At 35.4% G+C, this 21,818-nt stretch overlaps 3 protein-coding genes across 3 annotated transcripts; 1 reads left to right on the top strand and 2 right to left on the bottom strand.

The window, feature by feature from the left end:
• Positions 1–22: 22 nt before the first annotated feature.
• LOC110413453 (WD-40 repeat family protein / notchless protein) lies at positions 23–4,821 on the bottom strand. Its single transcript, XM_021424260.2, has 13 exons — positions 4,464–4,821; positions 4,107–4,188; positions 3,894–3,983; positions 3,334–3,459; positions 3,008–3,135; positions 2,621–2,820; positions 1,985–2,048; positions 1,743–1,853; positions 1,385–1,522; positions 1,150–1,292; positions 1,011–1,065; positions 521–577; positions 23–433 (listed from the first exon to the last, which is right to left on the bottom strand). The coding sequence occupies exons 1-13, from the start codon at positions 4,614–4,616 to the stop codon at positions 350–352; spliced, it is 1,431 nt and encodes a 476-aa protein (XP_021279935.1). The 5' UTR covers positions 4,617–4,821; the 3' UTR covers positions 23–349.
• Positions 4,822–5,437: 616 nt separating this feature from the next.
• Positions 5,438–13,725, top strand: CYL1 (alpha-N-acetylglucosaminidase family / NAGLU family). The gene is made up of 19 exons (XM_021423862.2): positions 5,438–5,877; positions 6,038–6,111; positions 6,378–6,589; positions 6,945–7,066; positions 7,202–7,287; positions 7,849–7,943; positions 8,118–8,199; positions 8,414–8,520; positions 9,079–9,109; positions 9,324–9,441; positions 9,852–9,902; positions 10,350–10,459; positions 10,644–10,746; positions 11,100–11,198; positions 11,499–11,609; positions 11,844–12,091; positions 12,778–13,015; positions 13,219–13,297; positions 13,382–13,725. The coding sequence occupies exons 1-19, from the start codon at positions 5,650–5,652 to the stop codon at positions 13,615–13,617; spliced, it is 2,430 nt and encodes an 809-aa protein (XP_021279537.1). The 5' UTR covers positions 5,438–5,649; the 3' UTR covers positions 13,618–13,725.
• On the bottom strand, positions 13,632–20,585 carry PAO1 (polyamine oxidase 1). The gene is made up of 10 exons (XM_021423863.1): positions 20,437–20,585; positions 20,029–20,278; positions 19,659–19,787; positions 19,464–19,525; positions 19,009–19,163; positions 17,545–17,688; positions 16,173–16,322; positions 14,902–15,156; positions 14,367–14,448; positions 13,632–14,275 (listed from the first exon to the last, which is right to left on the bottom strand). Exons 1-10 carry the CDS (start codon positions 20,486–20,488, stop codon positions 14,076–14,078), a joined length of 1,479 nt encoding a protein of 492 aa, XP_021279538.1. The 5' UTR covers positions 20,489–20,585; the 3' UTR covers positions 13,632–14,075.
• Between the last annotated feature and the right edge of the window lie 1,233 nt (positions 20,586–21,818).

The following is a 21,818-nucleotide window of genomic DNA, read 5'->3' as shown; positions in this document are numbered from 1 at the left end:
AGAAACACCAGTATACTCAATCTCAAGGTAAAAATATAACCAACATTAACAATAGACCATTTTACACTTAAATTAAAACGCTAGATCAGTCGCAATTTTTCCATGCAGCTTATATACGGTGACATTAGCCACCAAACGATACGGAACACCGTGACAATGGCTGCATAACTGAAATGCTTCGCAAAGTTGTTTCCATCAATGCTTGCCTGATTGTGTAGTTCGTGGTTTGTTGCAGTTGTACCCATCATTGGTCCTATAAGACCAAATGTCTTGCCGTTGATGGAAACCGCCACATCATTTAATGTTTCAACCATGTTCCAATATGCACTTTTGGCTCCATTGATTATTCTTAACCCATCCATAACTTCAACACCCTATCCTTACCACCAGAGGCAACTTTCTCACCATCTGGGCTCCAATCAACAGCATAAACCTTTTCAAAAGGATAACAAAGATGAAGATCAGTCACTAGTATGTTGGCAAAGCAATATAGATGATTCTTTGCTAGTGGAGAACTTACCTCATCAGCATGGCCTGGAAGGTCTTGTTTCAATTTTTTTGTTTGAATATCCCACACCTTGAAAATAACAATCAGTTAGGTCTCATTAGAAGAGAGGGAGATGGTAAGAATAACATGCATGTTAAAAGAACATTAGCATTCCATCCAAGGCCCCAACCATAGAAATAATGAAGAGATAAAAAAACATTGGGCTTAGAGGAGGAGGTTGGGGTTGGGGGAGAGACCCTAAGCCAGGAAGGACAGATAGGTAGCAGAGGTTGAAAGAGGGAAGAATAAGAATACCACCCATGACAGAACAATAGCTCTCAATTAACCAAGTTCAGAAAGGACAAAAAAAAAGCTAACTTTAATTTGGATCATTTCTATGCTGCCTCAAAAATTGAGCATGTGAGTATGTTAAAAAAAAAATGCCGAACCAACAATCTCAACCATTTCTCAGGATCTTTCAATACCAAAAAGAAAAAGCTGATAAGAAATTTCTAGGAATTACCTTCAAGGTGGAGTCTTTGCTCCCACTTAAAAGAAGCCTACTATCTGCGGACCAGCTGCTTGGCAACATGCAAGATAATCATCAACCATGAAAATAAGAGAAAGGAGATATGGAAACAAATTATAGAAACAGCTCAAACCTGATCTGATAAACAGGCCCAACATGCCCCCGGAATGCAGCAACAAATTCTCCAGTAGTACCATTCCACAACTTGACTGACTTATCAAATGATGCACTAGCCACCCATTGCCCATCAGGTGAGAAATAAACATGGTTCACAAGCTACAAGCAAACAACAAAAGTTACAAACTTAAAGCATGAAGAAACCGACAACTGATTAAAATCAGGCAGACTGGCAGCAGTATAAGTTGTACCTGTTGATGACCAGTCATGCGAGCTTTGTGGTGTTTGCCGACAGCAGGTTCCCAGAGGAACATGGTAAAATCATCAGATCCTGATACCAATCTTTCTGGGGCACTGCCCTTCATTTTGTTGTATCTTTCTAGAGCAACCTACATTTTATAATGCAAAAAAATATAATTTCTCTCTAACAAGAAAAAATGAGAGAGCAGGAAGCTTGAATACAACACTCAACTGGTTATTACATCAACATTAGGGGGAAAAAATTGAAAAATAGTAGTAATTGTAGAGAAAGAGACAGAGAGAGAGTAGAATTACAGAGATAAATTTTTATTGATACAAGAAATTATGACACCAAATAAGTAACACTACCTTCTTCATTTCTTCTGGAGATGAATATTGTTTGCCAGTATGATCAAAAGCTCCAGTGCGAAGAACATATTCTGTGCTCAATGCAAGGGAGTTAACCCAATGCCCATGACCCTAGAACAAGTAGTATACGGAAATGAATGGCTGCAATAAGAAATTTAGACCACATACAGTAGCAATTTGATGTATAGACATGCCAGACGGGAGCTTAATACAGAGATGCTCTAACAGATGCAAAAAGTTACCTTCAATTCACGAATTAGCTTCCCTTGTGAAGTTTCCCATACTTTGATAGTACAATCCTGGGAGCTTCAGCCAGTTAACAAAAAGAGATCATTACTGAGCAGTTAAAGTCTAAATGGTAGCTGTTAATAGACAAAATTTGTTAATACAGAACAGCTCAACAATTATTTGCATGCAACCAAGGTCTTCACGGAAGCTTGTAACGCTTCTGATGGTAGGGAACGGAGTTGAATTCCTTAACCTCTGTTCTTCCAAGACCAATTCCCATAAGACACTGAGAGTCACATCTGGCCCGCTCATTAGATTCTTAGATACTTGGATGATGAAATACACCACAAGTACTCTCCTATACTTTGTGCATTATAATAAAAATTGAAAGAAAAAGAAGGAAAACAGCATATATTTTGAACTGAAAAAAAAAAAAGACACCAAGTAATTGGGATTTGAGCTTTTGTTAAGATGGGTAACAAAATGTATAATGCATTCTTTCGTAAAGGAAATCAGAAGTGAACATTTGACAATCAATAGCCTAATTATTTCAATGCCATTCCTACAAAAAATTAGACTCCACTTTCATGGAACAGACTAAAATGCCACTAGTAAATATAATCAATCATAGAAACAGAACAAAATTGTACCCTGTATATATGACTCCATCTCCACCCCATTTCACACATGTTACTGCAAGTGTGTGGCCACTGAGACAAATAACACATTTCTTTAAGGAAATATCCCATATGCGGGCATCACCATCTTTGCTAGCACTTACAAAGCGACGGCATGGAGCATTTAGATGGAGAGGTTCCCATGAGATACCAGTGATCCATTTCTTGTGGCCCTAGAGCAGAATCCAAGTATTAGCACCAGAGATTATATGGGTAAAACACTGACAAAACACAAAAGGAAAGTACCCCATTGTTTTTTGACCAAATCCATTAGACAAAGAGTTCCAGTTTAAAGAGGTCAAAGGAAACTATACTATTTTATGAATAAATTATATAGTCATTCAAGAATAAAGACTTTACAGTAAGCGGATTGCCTGCAGGCTTCCCTGTATGTGGATCCCAACACTGAAGTTCTCCAGATTTGCTACCACTTACAAGATGTTTACCATCCGGAGACCATGCAATACAAAGAACCCAATTCTTGTGTCCTGAGTAAAATCAGAAGGCATATGATTAACATAAAGTAGTGAAATGCAATGCGTGCTAAGAATGACAACAAACTGAATTTAATGTTAAATAGCTTGTCTTTTTCTTATTCAATTTGTATCCTTAAATACTTCACTGTTGGTCAAACAGCTCAGCAGGCAACTCACTCAGAAAGCAATATCAAGTCCGAATTTTCTAACCTGTACATGTAAACATTGGTGTCTGGGTATTTAGGTCCCATAGTCGGACAGTGGTGTCACCTGAGCCACTTGCCAACTGTCGTCCATCAGGACTAAAGGCTATAGAAAGCACTGGTTCAGTATGACCTGTCACAACAAAGCAACGAGAAAGATTTAGGATAGCCAACAAAATAACACTAACATAATGCTAGTGAACATTTTACTTTTAATGAATCCCCATATAAAGAAACAAAAAATATAATTGGCTTCTCAATTAGAGCCTGAACCAGAACATTATTGCTTTGAAGTTTAATCATATTATCATATCAAGAGCCCATATGACAGAATTTTTACAAGAATTTTGTTTCCCTGTAAAGAAATAGGCCAACAATAAACGAGTAATGAGACCCTGCTTGTGATTGCACCACCAGAACAAAACCAGAGAAACAAAATAAGTATGAACAATAATTTTGGTGCAGGTAATAATTAAAAAAGAAGCTTTCCAAAATTTATTTCAGCATCTAATAATTTCAACATCCATTATATTAACATTTCCACAGCAAAGGAAAATCAATCCATACCAGCAATTGTAGCTGAACACCGATTAACTGGACGAATCCGGAAAACTGCCTGCGGTTGATAAACTATTGATAGTGTTTTCTCCATGGAAACTGAAAATTTGTTGGTCCAGATTCACCAACGAATAAAAGGTTAAGATTATTGAGAAATATTAAAAAAAATCAAGTACTAGAAGCAAAACTGTTACAATTTCACTTATATCGATCCGAACTGACCTTTGTTTTTCTCCAAGTAAGTTCCAAGTGGCACGAGAAGCTCCTGATTAGATATATAAAATGCATATGGTAGCTTCTCCTCCTGAAGCAAGCCAAATTGCAAAATTCATCACTCTTCATTCTCAACAAGCAGTTTATTATCATGACAACTTGATCATATTGGGAAGCAAAATGGGCAAAATACTAAATGAAAAAAAAATTCAAATTTTTTATAATTCAACCAACTATATCCAAGCAATTGGCATAAAACTTTGAATAAAAATGCATCAAATGTAAATTAAAAAATAAATAAATTTAACAACTTGGAACTAATTAGACCAAATATAATGCAATGAAACCGAACCAAAGAAAAGTTACATTTTTGAGAAGCGTATTGACAATCTGTTGAAGCTGAATAGGACCGACGTTTTGGGGAAGATACATGGTGCCGCCCAGAGTAATCCCTTCTGGGTCTGTTAACACGCACATCACGCTTTTCCCCGTCTCTCCCTGCTCTGTTGCCACCTCCATTTTTTCCTTCCCCTTTTTGTTCGCTGTAAACAATTCCGAAATTCCGGAGAAAATCAGAGGGTTTCAGAGGAGTTTAGGGTTTTTGGTTTCCGCGCGATTGAAAGTGGGAATATTGGGGGAACTCTTCATTAGGGTTTTTGAAGGGGTTTTGTGTCGGGGGTTTAAGTGGTGATGGTGGCCTTTAAAGGTGAGCAAATGTGAACCGAATGCACAATGGAACCGAGTTGAAATGAGTTTCGGTTTTTTTGAATAATTTGATTACGATAATTCAATTATTAAAATTAATTTGATTTGATTTTGATTAAAAATTTTTTTAATTGAACCTAAGTAAGAGCATTATGGGAATTTTACATAAAAAAATTTAAATTTAATTTATTTTTTAATTCTTTTTTAATTATACGGATTTTTATCTTTTTTATTATAATTTAATATTTTTTAATATTAATTTATAAAAATATAATATAAATAAAAAATAAAAAATTTTATTAAATTTAATCTTTACAAATTGAATTGAATTAATTAAATTAGTTCGATTTCGATTAATTCAATTATTTGTATAATTCGATATAATATTAATTATTTTTAAATATAAATTTAATTAATTTAATAATTAAATATTTAAAATCGAATTAATTGAAATATTCGTTTGCACAATGGGTCTTGGTGAAATCCACTGGAAGTGGCTGCGGCTTACCTACGTGGCCTTATCTCAACCCTTTGCATTTTAGTTTAGTTCATATGTTTGCTGTCAATTTATGAAAAATAAAAATAATAATAATAACAAAAATTAAAAAACTTCAATCTGACCACCGTAATTAGTGTTAAAAGGGGCGGGACGTTGACGAACGTAAACACTAGTGTCAGACATTAGTTTCTTTGAGTTTGGACTGTTGCCGTTTGGATTCTCTTCCTCGTTTGTTTCTGTCTGACTCTTTCAGGAGTTCCACGGTATAAACAAAGACCCTGAACCATTGTTAAATTGGATTACCCCGGGGGGCAATCAGAATTCAGGAGAAATTCCCAGAACCAAGAAATGAAAATCATCGCTGCTTGTAATTGCCTTTTCGATGTAATTATCTTCATCTTGTTTCTAACATTACTGCCACAATCCTTTTCGAGAACTGAAGCAGTCGAGCCGATACTCACACGGTTAGATTCTAAACGATCCTCTCCATCTGTTCAAGAATCAGCCGCTAAAGCCGTTTTGGGAAGATTGCTCCCTACCCATTTTCACAGTTTTCACTTTGAGATTGTCCCCAAGGTTTGTCATTATATGTTGGGTCTTTGGTTTCTGAATTGCTTGTTACTGTTGTTGTTACTTTACTTGTTTCAGTTATTGGATTCTGAAAGAGGAAATTAGTATAATTGTTGTTGTTGTTACTATCTTTGACAGTTTTTTTTTTTTCACTTCCCAATATCAGGACGTTTGTGGTGGACAAAGTTGCTTTCTGATAGAAAATTACAATCGGACTAGCCAAGATGGACCAGAGATAATGTATGTACAAATCAATTCTTGTTGAAGAACTAAGATTACAGTTTCATCATTATTGAGTGTGAGGGTGCATGTCTTTTAATGACTTTGTGTTTTGATCAGTGATCATAGCCCTCAGCATGTATAATGTTATTCGTGATTATAAGGATAAGACAAGGGGTTTGAGATTATCTTCTTTTCTTCATTTTTGCTTCAGTTTAAGAAGATAGGGAAATGTTTAGTTTACTATTTTGGCATTTTGGTTGCCGTTTTCTTTTTTTCAATTCCAGAATTAAAGGTACCACAGCAGTTGAAATTGCATCTGGCCTCCACTGGTATATTAAATATTTCTGTGGTGCTCATGTATCTTGGGACAAGACTGGTGGTGTGCAGATAGCGTCTGTTCCCAAGCCAGGTTCATTGCCCCTTGTAAAAGATGGGGGTGTGCTGATTCAACGGCCAGTACCATGGAACTATTACCAAAATGTTGTTACTTCTAGTTGTAAGTATGGAATCTTTGTTCCTGTCTTCACTCTCTGCCATTCACAATGGTGGGTTTGCTTAATATCATATAGTTTTAGCGCTCACAATCATCATAGGCCTGCGTTCCCTGATGAGAATGAAGAAAAAGGGTAATATTGTTTTAGATGGTTTTATAGTTGGAGTGTATTTTTAGTGTATGCAGAAGTACTTAAAGCCTTATCCTAATAACTAACAAGTAATTGACACTTAGAGCAAGATGATAACAACAGATATATAGGTTTGCTGAGCAAAAAACAAACAGATATATAGTTTTAGGCATTTCATGATGTTGGTCGAATATATTACCCCCTGTAATATCATGTCCTTCCCTGCAGATTCATATGTGTGGTGGGATTGGCAAAGGTGGGAGAAAGAGATAGACTGGATGGCTCTTCAAGGAATTAACCTACCTTTGGCATTTACAGGCCAAGAAGCCATTTGGCAAAAAGTTTTCATGGTGAAGAGCTTTTAATGTTATTAAGCATCTTGATTTGTCCATATGGGTGCCATCTTATTAGTTTTCTCTTATGTTAATGTTATCTGTGCATAATGGACTCAGTTCTACTATTGAGAATTGGCTTTTAATTTCTAGGGTTTTAATATTAGCATGGAAGATTTGAATAACTTCTTTGGTGGACCTGCTTTCCTTGCTTGGGCTCGCATGGGAAATTTACATGGGTAGGTAAATAATTTTTTTTTACTGTCATGCCTATTTCTCAAACGTACTTACTACAAATAGAAGTTAATGTCAAAGTTGCCAGTTCTATATTTCATATTTGAATAGACACATTGGTTTTATTACACACTTTGGCATAAGAATGAATTATCCATATGGGTTATTAGTTAGAAAGGGTTTGAGCCAAATTATACCCACCAAGTAGAAACTAATGTATAAGCCAATTTTAGCTGTCATCACGAATGGGTTATATGCACAATTAGTGTTCGTAGTGAATGAGTGTTCTATAGAACCTTCTATGATCCCTCCCTTGAAGGTATTTCAAATTTTTTTATATTATAGTGTACTCATGCCCTTGTCAATTACAGAACATGATCATGATTATAAGGGCTTTAACAAATTCTAGTCATCTCAAATAGAATCATAATATGGTGCAAGGAATGCAATATTTTTGTTGAACTTTTGTGAATTGTTGAGTTAGTGAGTTTGTAATGAGTCCTGTTCTTCATTATACTTATCCTCTGCCTTTGGTTTGTTTGGATCTAAGATTTATTTTATCACAGGTGGGGTGGGCCTTTATCAAAATACTGGTTGAAACAGCAATTAGTTTTACAAAAAAAGATACTATCTCGAATGTTAGAGCTAGGCATGACTCCAGGTATGGTCATCTGATGGAATTATATTTTCATTCTCAGTGTTCATGTCACTTTGTGTATGTCTAATGCATCAAATAATTGCAGAAAAATTTTGTTCAAAGTTGGTTGGCACCTTCTAGTTTCATTATTGTTTAACGACGTAGCTAATAAACTATAATGTTTTCTATCTGCTCTAGTGCTTCCGTCGTTCTCTGGGAATGTTCCAGCAGCTTTGAAGACCATATTTCCTTCAGCAAATATAACTAGACTAGGGGACTGGTACTTAATTTTCTACCATTGAGCACACATTATAAATTAATGATAGCATCCCTCATGGGTTTCACATAACACAAATTATGAATTGTTATTAATATTTTAATTATTTTGGACCATACATATGCATCATACGAATCATATCTGGTGGTTATTGCAAACCTTATCTGTTTATGTTTATCTGCATGAGTTTAAAATTCTGTTTTTTACCCCTTACTAGGAATACTGTAAATGGTGATCCCCGTTGGTGCTGCACTTATCTCCTGAATCCTTCTGATCCTTTATTTGTCAAGATTGGAGAGGCTTTTATTAGGCAGCAAATTGAAGGTGTTACTTGAATTAACCTTGTATTTGTTTAATCAGTATTATTATTATTTGTATTAATGTTTTAGGGAACATTCAGCTTTTGACAATAAAATGATTGGGAAACTTTTTTCTTTTAAAATAAATGGAAAATGTAGGTCAAAAATCTTTATTTACTACTACATGATTCTGTTAGGATGCTGAATAAAAATAAGAAGGGAATTAGTTTTATACCAGGTGAAACTCTTACTTTGGCTTCATATATCTGAACATGTGAAACAAGCAAAAGAGGACGGTATATTCCTAGTACGGGGGTAACATGAAATTTAGGTGTTAAATACACCACCTTTACTGAGATCTTATGTTTATGTTGACTTCATTTATGTGAAGTATGAAAACAAGGAAAGTACCAGAAAAGGTAAGCCTTTAATTTCTGAATTGATGACACATTTTATATTTCTGCTAGACAAAAAATATATTTAATAAGATCTGTGGTTAAATGTGAGCATTGTACAATGTAATCTTCTCTTCTTGATGCGTTGATTACTTATTTTGGGTTCACGCTGTCTTCATCTACTTCAGAATATGGGGATGTGACGGATATTTACAACTGGTAATTTCCTTTATTCCACCAATCATAAAATGAGCGTCTAGCACTTACACACACACACACACACATTTATTTATTTTTATGTATGTAAAATGTACTTCTTCATCTTCCTTTTCTTTCTGTTTGTTAGGTCTTTTTTTTCCTTTTTTCATTTTAGGCTGTGTGTACTTTGTACTATACTTGTGACATGGAATAAATACATATTACCTAACTGCAGTGACACGTTCAATGAAAATTCACCACCTACAAATGACCCAACATATATCTCTTCACTTGGCGCTGCTGTGTATAAAGCAATGTCCAATGGTGACAAGGATGCTGTGTGGTTGATGCAAGTATGCTCCTTACTGCTCCTACACCACCCCCTGTTTTTTTCTGTTTCTTCTTTTGTGAATATTTTGTCATATACCAATAGAATAACCTATGATGTTAGATCCTATACAGCTGCTGTTTCAACTACCATACACAATCAGGCATTTTTTTTTTTATTAATATGTAATGTCATATTGGGCTGATAAGAAATTTTCCTTGACTGCTGAAAATTATATTTTTGATGTCTCTGGTTTAAGACATAAAATAATGGATAAGCAGCTCAGGTAAATCCTACTTTGTTATATGAATATCTGACTTGCATGATCTTTTTACCATATGTCTTGACCATACAAGGCCATACGTACGTTAGCTCCTGCACTGCAGGTTTCTTTTCTCAGTTCAATTATTACTTAATTATTCTACCAATGTGCAGGGTTGGCTTTTCTACTCAGACTCAACTTTCTGGAAGCCACCCCAAATGAAGGTATATATTTACTTAGGACATTAGTATTAGCTAGCATATTTAGTTCTTACCTAGTCATTGTTATGGAAGTAGATTAAATAATTTTGAGGTGTATGAAAAGTTTTATCCCTTTAAATGTTCTAAACTATACAATTGATGTCTGGACGATCACTCAGTTTTGAAGTTATTGAGTTCTCAACTAAGGCTTCTAATAGGAAAAGAGACATGGGTGATAAGGAGGATTGATGGATCTTGCTACAGCTAACACCTTGTGCGTTGGTGCAGGAAATCACTGTGATAGCCAATGGATAGAGCATTATGATCATAGCATTTGATAGAACTGGATCTTCAAGTATTATTGGTTTCTGAATAATTCTCAAGCTTAGGAACTTGTACCCTTTGGCATCATAAAATTGCTAGGGTCATTTTCTTAAGTTATGTTGATCATATGACTGGTGATATCTGCAGGCACTTTTGCATTCTGTTCCACAAGGGAAAATGATAGTTCTTGATTTATTTGCTGATGTCAAACCAATATGGGCAGCTTCCTCTCAATTTTATGGCACCCCTTATGTCTGGTAGTAGTCTCATCATTTTCTCCTCCTGCAATTTCACAGCATTACATAACCATTAGCAGGATGTGATTAGTTTTCAAATTATCTTTCTTAATTATTTTTTTTATCCCCTTTATTATTTTTCGAGATTGATGTTTGTAGTAAAAACATTCACTGTTGAGGTTTTATATATACATATGTATATCAGGTGTCTATTGCATAATTTTGGAGGAAATATTGAAATGTACGGTACATTGGACGCAATTTCTTCAGGTCCAGTTGATGCTCGCATCAGTGAAAATTCAACCATGGTATGCAGAGGGTCATGTGTTTGAATACCTTCTAGTTATTGCTGTGAAACTTATATTTCAGATATGTAAAACTTTTAGGACTACAAAGTGCTATTTTAGACTAAGCAACATGATGGTATTAGTTAAAAGATAACATAACTTCCATGTATACACCTTCTATGTGATACCGTTATTTTCACATTTTTTTGAACTTATTTTTTGCGTTCAATGGTGTTAGATGACTTTAGATGTATGATACTATATGAACTCTCAGTACTTCTGTCTTCTGACACAATTTTTTTATTTTGAAGAGCTTCTGACACAATATTACTTTAACGTTTCGATAATGGAACTTTTAATAATGTCTGATGTAGGTTGGTGTTGGCATGTGCATGGAAGGCATAGAGCAAAATCCAGTTGTTTATGAGTTAATGTCTGAAATGGCATTTCGAAAGGAAAAAGTTCAAGTTCTGGTAATTGCATTCAATTGCTGGAAGTACTTTTTGTTTTAGAACTTAAAAATGATGCTAATTACCTTTTTCCTCTTTCCTATTCTGTTAAGATAAAGTCCATTATGTTTCAAGTTAGAAGATAGGACTCTCTCTCTCTCTCTCTCTCACACACACACACACACATACATTTCGAGGTTTTAACTCTATATTCTGAAGCTTTACTGAAGATCATGACATAATTGAGATGCATGTAGTGATATTGCTCTAATGCTTCTTTTCAATTGTCAAGGCTGTGCCAAAATCTAACTTCTTGCTTTGCAGGAATGGCTGAAGACCTACACTCATAGACGTTATGGTAAATCAATTCAACAAATTGAAGAAGCTTGGGAAATATTGTATCACAGTGTTTACAATTGTACAGACGGAATTGCTGTATGTTTCTCTGTTGAGATGCAAATTGCTATCTCATATTTACTTCCGTATTTTACTCTTAATTCAAAGATGCCAATGTTAGCTGATTACAATATGGTTGGCCTTCAAGTTTTGCTGTGGAAATATATCTACTTGGAATAGATTCTTCAGCTGCAATCTTTAACTTTTGAGTTTTGTACTTTAGGACATTTTCTAACCAAATAGGAGCTAATGTAAACTCTTCCTTTGTTTCAGGACCATAACACAGATTTTATAGTCAAATTTCCAGATTGGGATCCATCAACAAATTCTGGATCTCAAACATCAAAGCTAGACAATATGCATAAGCTCCGCACAATAACTGAAAACAGAAGATTTTCATTGCAAGAAACTAGCTCTGATCTGCCTCAAGCACATTTGTGGTATTCTACTCATGAGGTTGTCAATGCTTTAAAACTCTTCCTTGCGGCTGGAAATGATTTAGCTGGGAGCCTCACATATAGGTCAATTCTTTTTACTTATTTTCTTCTCTTCCAGATATCTATCGAAAACAATATATAAAAGCAACTTCTGGTTTCTGAATAGTCCTTTATGTACTGGCTACCAGTTAAGCTATATGCATCTATCATTTCCTGTTATATACTTGTGGCTAGTATAGTCTACTTGAAATGAAAAAGAATGTCCCCCTTCCCCATTAGGCTCATTGTAGTCAAATCTTCAGCAAGAGTTATCTTACCCGCGACACCACCACCCCCCCCTTCTTTTCCCAACCCTTTTATTCTACCCCTTCTCACCTCTTCATCTAGCAATATTTATCAATAGTTCTTTCCCCCCTCTGTTCCCTGAGGAAATTGCAGTTAAAACATTCAACTTGAACCATGAAGAACAAAATGCAGAGATATGCTTAGATGATATTTAAGTGCTCAATAAATTTGTCAGCTTATTTGGATCAAGCTTTTGAAGGGCACAACCATTCAGTAACAAACTAAAAATACATAAATGGTGAGGAAATTGAAAAACCATCTTTCCCATAAGTTTCAGCTGCCTTCATCATTATCATGCTGATGATATATCTTACTCAGTTGATATTAGAAGATTAACAGATTCTGTGATGCATGCTAGAACTAGAAGAAGAGGAGGTAAAAACATAAATAAGAATTATATCTCCTTATGCATGGTTTTTTGACAGATATGACGTAGTTGACTTAACACGTCAAGTGCTGTCGAAGCTAGCGAACCAAGTCTATTTGGATGCAGTGAATGCTTTCCGAAGGAAGGATGTCAAAGCTTTGAATGTTCACAGTCAGAAGTTTCTTCAACTAATAAAGGATATCGATATTCTTCTTGCTTCTGATGACAATTTTCTGCTTGGAACATGGCTCGAAAGTGCAAAAACGTTGGCAGAAAATCCAAGTGAGATGCAACAGGTGTGAACAAATATTTTCCTCATTGTTTTGTTACTTTAGTAGCTGAATAATCAGTCAGGGACAATAGCATGCCATTTCATTGGTCATATTGCACAGAAAAGTTGAGTCAGATTTTGGTGCTGGATTAATCAGATGTCTAATGGTATATCTAGCATTTTCCAGTGGTTCAATGCTCATGGACTTACATCTGTTCTCTGTGACAGTATGAATGGAATGCTAGAACGCAAGTGACGATGTGGTTCGATACCACAACAACGAATCAGAGCAAGCTTCATGATTATGGTAATTTTAAACATATTCCATCATTTAATATAAATCGATGCCTTATCTCTGGTGTAACATTTCATCTTTCTTTCTCCTCATTAGCGAACAAGTTTTGGAGTGGACTGCTGGAAGGGTACTATCTTCCACGAGCTTCGAGCTACTTTAGTTATCTGTCAAGAAGCTTGAAGGAGGATGAGAGTTTCAAGTTGGTGGAATGGAGGAAAGAATGGGTAGCATTCTCAAATAAATGGCAAGAAGGTGTAGAACTGTATCCGTTGAAGGCCAAAGGAGATTTCCTTGCTATCGCCAAAGCCTTGTTTGAAAAATATTTCAATTAAGATTAGTCGCAAGATTAACAATTCAAAAACAAGATTAAGAAAGCAGAAGAGTTCTTTCTTATATTAACATTTTAAGTACAATTAGAATCTGAAGTGTGATTTCTTTTTTCTTTTTTTCTTTTCTTCTATCATTTTCTCATCCAAATCTATTGAACAACTGTTACATGGATGCCTAGAGTAAAACTGGTTCCTTTGTCAAAATCCCAAAAGCCAGGCACCACCAGTGAGTAGTAGCAGCTGCTCTCGGAAGACAGACATGATCACACCACTTTCAGACATCTTTTCCTCTGTTTCTTGTAATTACCATCTCTTGCATTCGACCTTGTCTGTGGTGTTAAAAGGGGTTGCTCTAGGCTTGGAGCGAAACCCATTTTTCCATCCATCTCATTCTTCATGTTTTCATCATCATCATCATCATCATCATCAACATCAATGTTATCAAAGTTAGGTCCATATAGTCATAAGATTGCTTCCGGAATGGCACCAAGCTTGCTGCTAAGATATAATTGTGTAGGAACATCACATTTGTGGAGACCTGAGACTGCATCCGTCTGTGTCAAAGTTAATGCTAGCAAAGGTTCTAGCAAGAAAGTTTGATTCTCATTTTTTCTTTCATCCTTCCTTATTTCTTCCAGTACTGCTTTACTTGTGTCAATACCTGTAAACATTTAATCTCAGAATTGGTCAGAACTCAGACAATAGGGTTCCCGAATTTCTCTCGAGTCAGTTAAATTTTCATGTATCCTCACCTGCAAGGTATCCACCATGCACATAGCCATTAAATCTTTCACTCGTGTGTTCACCTGTGAAGAAAATGCGTCCAACTGGGGCCTGAAGGAAATTAAAAAAAAAAAAAGGAAAAGGAAAAGACAACAGTGTTAAAATCATGATTCAATATTCCAATGCTTTTTGCTGCTTGCATTATGGGGTTATCTTAAGCATCCAAAGAAAAAGATTTTGCTTTATATTTCTCTGTATCATGGATAAAATAATCAACCAAAAGCGGCACTATGACCAGCAGAAAAGCAGAGCATTAGATAAATGGCTTTTCTTCCATACATATATATATATATAATTCTACCAGTCCTCAAATCAGACACAGGAAGAATTTAACAGTTCAAACTGATTCAAACAGTTGGATTTCTTTCATTCATTTTCAGATCATGCATTACTTGAATATTATCAATGGAAATATAGTTGCTAATAGCCTGAGAGATTAACGTTCAGAATGTCAAAACACATGCAGAGTAGAATTTGTTCTTTAAAGTAAATACTATGAGTTACCTTAATGTCATTCACAATTTGGTTATTAGAGATTATGGGGTAGTTGCTGTAGCTGCCACGCTGGAACCTGTTGTTCCACCAGCGGGGAACAAGGATACCGGTGGCATTAGGTATGTCGGGCCCAAACATGTCCCTAAGCACACCCATAGCTTCCTTCAACGTCTCTTCATCGGATTGAGCTTCCACACGTTTTGATTCACCATTCGTCAATGTTACGACCAAAATATTCGAACCAGGGTAGGCATTCTCCATGTGCTGATGACATAGCAACAGATCAGCAGCCAATTTGGATGAATTCAAGGAGCAGTTAGAAATGAATGGATGATACAAAACTCTGGTAGATGCTTAAAGATGTAGGATTCTCATTCAAAATATCAATTTTTTTTTTTATTAATCATTATACAAGTAAAGAATCTACATTGAAAAACTCAATACACCTCAAATAAGATAAAAGACAGTATGATTCCATATTGCCTCCACAAGAGGCCTCCTATCATTAAAAAGATGTTTTCTTCGAAATCAAGCAAGAGAAGTAAATTATGATTTTGTGGGTATCAAAGCTGATTATCAAAGGCATATGAACATCAGTCCCTCCATTATAAATACAGAAAACAGCGCGGATAGTGACTGGTTCCTACAATGCAACCAATCCACAGCTCTAAGACAGTGACCAAACACTATCAGATACACAAACATACAAAGAGAAACCATTCCGTGCCAACAATTCTCTTGCAGTTGGTAATCTCTACAAGGAAATAACTACTAAATATTTTAATTTATGTCTTTTAGCTGAGGTACTTGCCCCCAAAACTTGATTTAAGGTTGTGTTCATATGTGATAATACAAGTAGCATTTGTCATATTATCCCAAATCCATAGCATCAGTCATCACATTTTGACATATCATGTAATGCTAGTGATAGACCCTAACAGATTCGACAAACAACAAAGTCAACCACCAACCACATTACAGATTAATATATGCCAGTAATTACTGGAAATTTGTATTTTAGAGGCAATGCCCTATCAATTATGTAACATTACAGTGTTGTTGTTTTATGCGGAAAAACAGGGTTTTTATAACATGATAAATAGGTCAGCCTGGGATCAAGGGCAGCGCACACCGCAACGCATTGAATCCAAATAAAAAAAATGAAAAAAATATTGAATTTTCAGTTTTCTAAAGTGGCAGCAACAACAAAAGGATTAGTCAGACCAAACATCAAAGTTATCTGGCAACTATTTTATAAAGGAAAGAACGATTAAACTAACCTGCCAAAACGTGTAATAGCCTCTCCGCTCGTGAGCATAGATGAAGAACTCTTTCTCAGGCCCACAAGGCCAGAACTTACACGGAAACTTGAGGAAGATCTTGGTATACACCATCACATCACATTTATCTATGGCTTCCGTTTTCCACCTCTGTTACCATTTAATATTTTTTTCTTGATATTAATATTTAATCAAGCATAAGTAATTTTATAGTAATCAAAGGAAATTGTACACGATTAAGCAATCTAAAGCCCAGGGACCACTACAAGAAATAATTGCATGGGATATAATAAGCAAAATCATAGTCTGAGACTTCTCTAAGAAATTCTTTCCAAGCTCATTATGTGTAAGTGGTGGATTTTTCTTTTAAATAGCCAAATTATGACTTTCGCTGTAACAGACAACTTCCATAATTGACTAGCATTCAAAAAGGCATTTCTTCTTTGTTCCAAGTCTCATTATCATCACCTAAAATCCTACATACTAAACTCATTAATTTGATACTCACCCTCAAATTCTTCATATATTTTCTCATGGATTGTTGGTCACGTTCTCACACTAGTTCCAGTTCTACTACATATTAGCACAAATCAAGAGGATGAGTGATGACTACTGTTCTGTTCCTTATGGCTAAGTCTAAACATGGCTTACCTGCTCACACATACGCTTAAATCATGGGTTGCCCTAAGCATTAGTCCGAGTGAAATAGCAACACCTATCTATCATACATGACTATTGAGTTTTTGAGAAATCTAACTATCAAGCCAAAGTTTCCCCGGAAAAGCATGTTAAGGCTTTGAACCCCACACATTCTACCATTGCTAAGACTAGCCTGTTTAATTAGTAGTAGTCTCATATTTTCAAGAAAATGAAATGCAGCTGTCACAATATATTTTATATGCAGATTATCACCCTACACCGTACACGTGTTGTACTAAAAAAGAATCTCAAAGCCAGAAAAGAGCTAATCACATGAGCCTATGGGTTACCAAATCTGTGGATCACCGTGCAACCCATGGTATTTGCTTATAATAAAGGCATCTCGAAAATATATATCCCTTTCATCACCCACCAGCAATCTCTATTTAATACAGCTAAGTGGCTGGAGCCATGAATTCTGACTCTTTCCAACTTTATGATATTTAATATTGTGGTCCACACCTTAAAAAAACAGGAAAACACTTTGGCAACTCCCATCTATGGGGACCCATAGCCTAGGGTTCTTATCCTATTGCATTCAACGGTCAAGATCCTCCTATTAATGCAGATAATGTTGATGAACAAGCGTTCATAGAAAAGCTAGATTCTAGTGGGTTTTTACTACTATAAAAAAGGGAGATAAAAATATATAATAAAGAAAGAGGATACGTACGGGCAAGGGGGGCCTGAAGGAAATGAGATCGCTTTGGAGAACACCAATGCTAGCAGACAAAATCACGTAGTTGGCTTCGTAGACGCAACCATCTTCTGTTATCACCGTGACGCCGTTTCTCGAGTGCTGTAATTCCCTGACAACCTGCCCCGAATCCATGCACAAAGAAACATCTTCAGCATCATAATAATATATGATACTAGTAAACAGGAAATAATAAATTATTTGAAATTTAAAAAAAAAATTAGTAGAAGCCCAAGGTAACAGCCAACGAGTCTCAAAAGATTCTGAGAAGTCAAAGCAAGAAAACCCGTGCAGTTCAGATATCAGAAGCAGAAACGGGAAAGATTTATTGAAGGAGGTACATTGAGCCCCATGCCCCCATTACCTATTTAAGGGAGGCTTCTAAAAGACTCTGTGAATAGTAGAAAAAAAAAAGGGGGAAAGTGTTCACTATTTGTCTGATTTTAGAGCAATCGAGATAGTGAAGACAACAACATATTAAATGAAGAAAATGACAAGACTCTCTATTTGCATGTTCTTATGTGAGTTTGATAAGACATCTCAACTCCTGGGTGTTGTTCCCTGGTCATTGTGGACAGTGCGCAGGATAGTGAAAATTGGGGAACTTATGGCCCTACTGATTGATGATAGTAAGGTAAAAGTGCTTGGAAGGTTTTAAACATGAAGCTCGATTGAAATGAAAATATAAGGTCAAACTATGCCCTGTTTAAGGGTCCTCAACTCCTCAAAGTTTCACCACTTTGCATCATTGAAATTGCTCATAGTTGGGAACAGACCCAACATCTGAGGTTGACTAATTATATTCTTGTTTTCAAACGTGTTAAAATCATTGCAGTGAAGGAAAAGAAAAGTTCAGCTCATAAATCAAGAAAAAAAAAACCAAGGAGAATTCCAATAATTTCAACGAGAAATATATACTATTAGTGCTAGAATTAAAAGAATAATGAGCTTTGGTCTATGATCATGATGACGATGATGATATGATAGCAAGAAAAGAAAAAAGATGATAAAATAATTCATTAAGAAAAGAAATTAAAAAACAGAACCCTGAAAACAGTTGACCCCCTATAGTGAAGAAAAAGGTGTATCTAAGAAACATTATATAATAATAAAAACAATAATAAAATAAACAAAGGTGAAAATAGCTTTCAGTAAACGTCATTATCTGCAAACTCCCAAAAGTGGGTCAATCAATCTCAACAACAAAAAGAAAGCAGTGCATGCATACAAAACAGAGCTTCAGATTTTTTTTGCACACTTTCTGCTCTTTTTTCTATTTTCTGTATTTATTATCTCATTGCTCTCTGTCCCTTTGTTTTCATCCCATGATTGAGTGACAAGAAAACAAAACAACCATATCATGTGGACTAAAAAATTGATTGAAAAAGGCAAAACAAATTGAAAGGTGAAGCGAAAGAATCAAAGAGTTAGATTTTATACCTTGTTGAGTTTGAGACGATTGTCCAGGATTTTACCCTCCGACGTAAATAGAAAATCCTCAGCCATTTTATGCAGTAAATACTCGTAACCCCTTTCATCTGCCACCAAAAACTCTCTTTCTCCAAAATCTATGTATGTTGATATTGGCTCCACCTCTGTATGCAAAAACAGCAAGCATTAGCAAAAGGGAAAAAACAGGGAAATTTAATGCTCTGTTCAATGTCAATGTACAAGAAGAAATTTCTAATGAAATAATCATTGTTATTTGTATTGTTTTCCTTTCTTATTATGACTGCTAATTACCGTCAGGTGTCCGGTCAAGATTTCTTTAAGCATATTTTTCACGAAGCAGACCAATCCAAATGCATGAATCATAATTAAAATATTTTCAATTGCATTTCTTGACTTTTCTCAGCATCCAAACAGCGAAAAACAGAATGAGTGGTGGAACTTGCCTGCCATCTCAAAATCGTGTAATATGAAGTCAATTGCGAGCTCTATTGGTGTCTTCGGCGTTCTAAAAAAATCCACAATGAAAAACCAAAAATGTATAGGGAAAGTTAATTCACTGACATTTAAGAGAAAAAAGGAAAAGCACTGCCAGTGAATTTGTAATTAATGATTATGAAATTATCATATGTTCTTCTTACAGAGGTTGGTCGTTTCCTTTGGAGGCCTCGTCGACACTGTTTGCCTCTAGGTCCCTTAGTTTCTGAATCGCTGAGTCCACCGCTTTTTTGTACGAGTCTGCGGCGATTCCACTCGGAAATATCTTCCCGCTGCAACTCATTCATACAAATTTTAAGGTTTAATACATTAAAACGCATAATTTCTTCTTTTGTTTTATTTCTTGAAAAACAGAGACTCAACAGAAAAAACTGGAAGAAGAAAAGCCAATTTACGCCGGCGACTCCAAATTGTCCACACGGCGTCTTTCAGATAAAAAGTTTTCTCATTTTCAAAGCTCAACCGTTCACCGCCAAATAAAATAGTTAAGAATCTCGGGTTTCGGATTCGGACCTTCGATCATAGATGTTATAGCGGGCATTGCTGTAGTCAGAGAAGCAGGTTCGGATGCCCAACTGTGCGGCAATCTCCCATACCGGGTTGGACTCTTTACCACCTACACCGGCGATCCAACCCGCCCCTAGCTCCACCGACACGCCTCCGAAATTTTCTTTCCGGATCCTACCGCCAATTCTATCGGAGGCTTCCAAAATCACCAAATCCTCAATTCCGTTCTCAGCCAAAACCTTCGCCGCCGATATACCTAACCAGAATTTAAAAAATCATCAATTAAAAAACACAATTTCTCGTTTCTCAACAATCTTTTTTTTCAAATTATCAACACACAATAACACGTAATATCCACATCTTTCTTCGTTAGCAAGAATGTATTATTCGGTTAGATTGTTCTCCGTTACCGACCGGAGATGCCGGCGCCGATTACGACAACGGAGGAGCGAGTTGAGGAATCCATCTACGAGAGCGATTAAAAAGAGAAAAAATGGGAAAGACAGAGAAGGAATGTGTCTGAGTTTGTGTCGTTGTAGTCTGTTGGCGAGAGAGGCAGAAATAGCGGGAGTCGGTTTATATAGGCTTTTTTTTTTTCTCCCATTTTTTTATTTTTTCATTTCCTTAATTTCTTTTTAAAATAAAAAAAAATGTGCCTTTTGATTTTTTTCAACTTTTTCAAGTTGTACACGAACAGGCAAGTGAGCGTGGTCGGATCGAATTTCTACTCCTTATTGACGAGGATTTGACGCGTTCCTCCACAGCCAAAAGGACATATTGGTCTTTTTATCTAGCTAGATTTGAGGATGTCCGAAATTTTTATTGGACAAATTTCACTTTCACTATATAATTTTAATTTTTTTGCTTAATATTTTGTGTTCTTTCTTAACCTTTTGTGACTAAATCTTATTTTTAAAAGTAATTACACCTTTAATTTTTTATTCAAATGTATTTTAATAATTGTACTGAACAAATTTAACACTGTAACTTCTTTCGAGAATTGAACAGAAAAGAAACGTGAAAAAAAATTAAAACATAAGTTTTTTTTATTGTTTATGATTAGTTGTTAATTATTAGTATTAGACAAAAGCAGTGACTTTGGGAATCGAAATGAGCTAAGCATTTTTGTTTGCATCATCCATGCAAATCCAATGCGATTGCTTTGAAATTTCCTAGTCGGCTGTTTGTTTTCCTCATTTATAAAATCCGGTTCCTTGACTCACGTTCTTATTACTAAAATACAAGATATTTTCTGTTTGAAACTTCGGAGAAGACATAAAGAATAATTTTGATTTTTTTTTAAGAAAGCAATTTTGATTTTACTATAGTATTGCTTTGGAGAGTAAACAAGAACCATCTAAACCAATGCTGTATGATCTAATTATTGACTCATAATTAATTAAACTATGACGTTTGCATTAACCTCATTAATAATTGAATGGCTTCTATAAAAAGAAATTAAAAAAAGAAACAAAGGTGGCGATATTATGATACTCTTTAATTCTTAAATATTAGTAACATAAAAGAATAATCATAAAATTTATCTTATATATTATCTTCATATTTATGAAATCTATATGCTATCAATAATGAATTAATAGAAAAAATCCATATGGTATTAATCGGTTGTATGAAGTTGTCTTACGTGGTCCGTTTCTAAGAGGAGAATATACCGAAAACTGTCTTTAAAAGTGTTAAAAATGGAACAAACATTTATTGCCTAATTAATGAGCTACTTAGGTCAATAAAAGTCGGTTTGGATGTGCAGGACGGTGCTGAAAACTTTACTTAAAGTT

Source organism: Theobroma umbraticum, unplaced genomic scaffold (assembly GCF_002168275.2).
Source record: "Theobroma umbraticum cultivar Fairchild unplaced genomic scaffold, ASM216827v3 scaffold_4.1, whole genome shotgun sequence".
NCBI classification, from domain to species: Eukaryota; Viridiplantae; Streptophyta; class Magnoliopsida; order Malvales; family Malvaceae; genus Theobroma; species Theobroma umbraticum.
This window is presented reverse-complemented; position numbering and strand designations above follow the sequence as displayed.

Coding starts and splice junctions, on each gene's coding strand:
- CYL1 (XM_021423862.2), top strand. CDS start 5,650: ATGAAAATCATCGCTGCTTGTAATTGCCTTTTCGATGTAATTATCTTC. Junction 9,110..9,323: donor GTGACGGATATTTACAACTG/GTAATTTCCTTT, acceptor ACCTAACTGCAG/TGACACGTTCAATGAAAATT. Junction 12,092..12,777: donor GCTGGGAGCCTCACATATAG/GTCAATTCTTTT, acceptor GTTTTTTGACAG/ATATGACGTAGTTGACTTAA.
- LOC110413453 (XM_021424260.2), bottom strand. CDS start 4,616: ATGGAGGTGGCAACAGAGCAGGGAGAGACGGGGAAAAGCGTGATGTGC. Junction 2,049..2,620: donor GATGGAGTCATATATACAGG/GTACAATTTTGT, acceptor AACTGGCTGAAG/CTCCCAGGATTGTACTATCA. Junction 1,854..1,984: donor AGCTAATTCGTGAATTGAAG/GTAACTTTTTGC, acceptor TACTTGTTCTAG/GGTCATGGGCATTGGGTTAA.
- PAO1 (XM_021423863.1), bottom strand. CDS start 20,488: ATGGATTCCTCAACTCGCTCCTCCGTTGTCGTAATCGGCGCCGGCATC. Junction 20,279..20,436: donor AATCGGCGCCGGCATCTCCG/GTCGGTAACGGA, acceptor AATTCTGGTTAG/GTATATCGGCGGCGAAGGTT. Junction 14,276..14,366: donor GCATGGTGGATACCTTGCAG/GTGAGGATACAT, acceptor AAATGTTTACAG/GTATTGACACAAGTAAAGCA.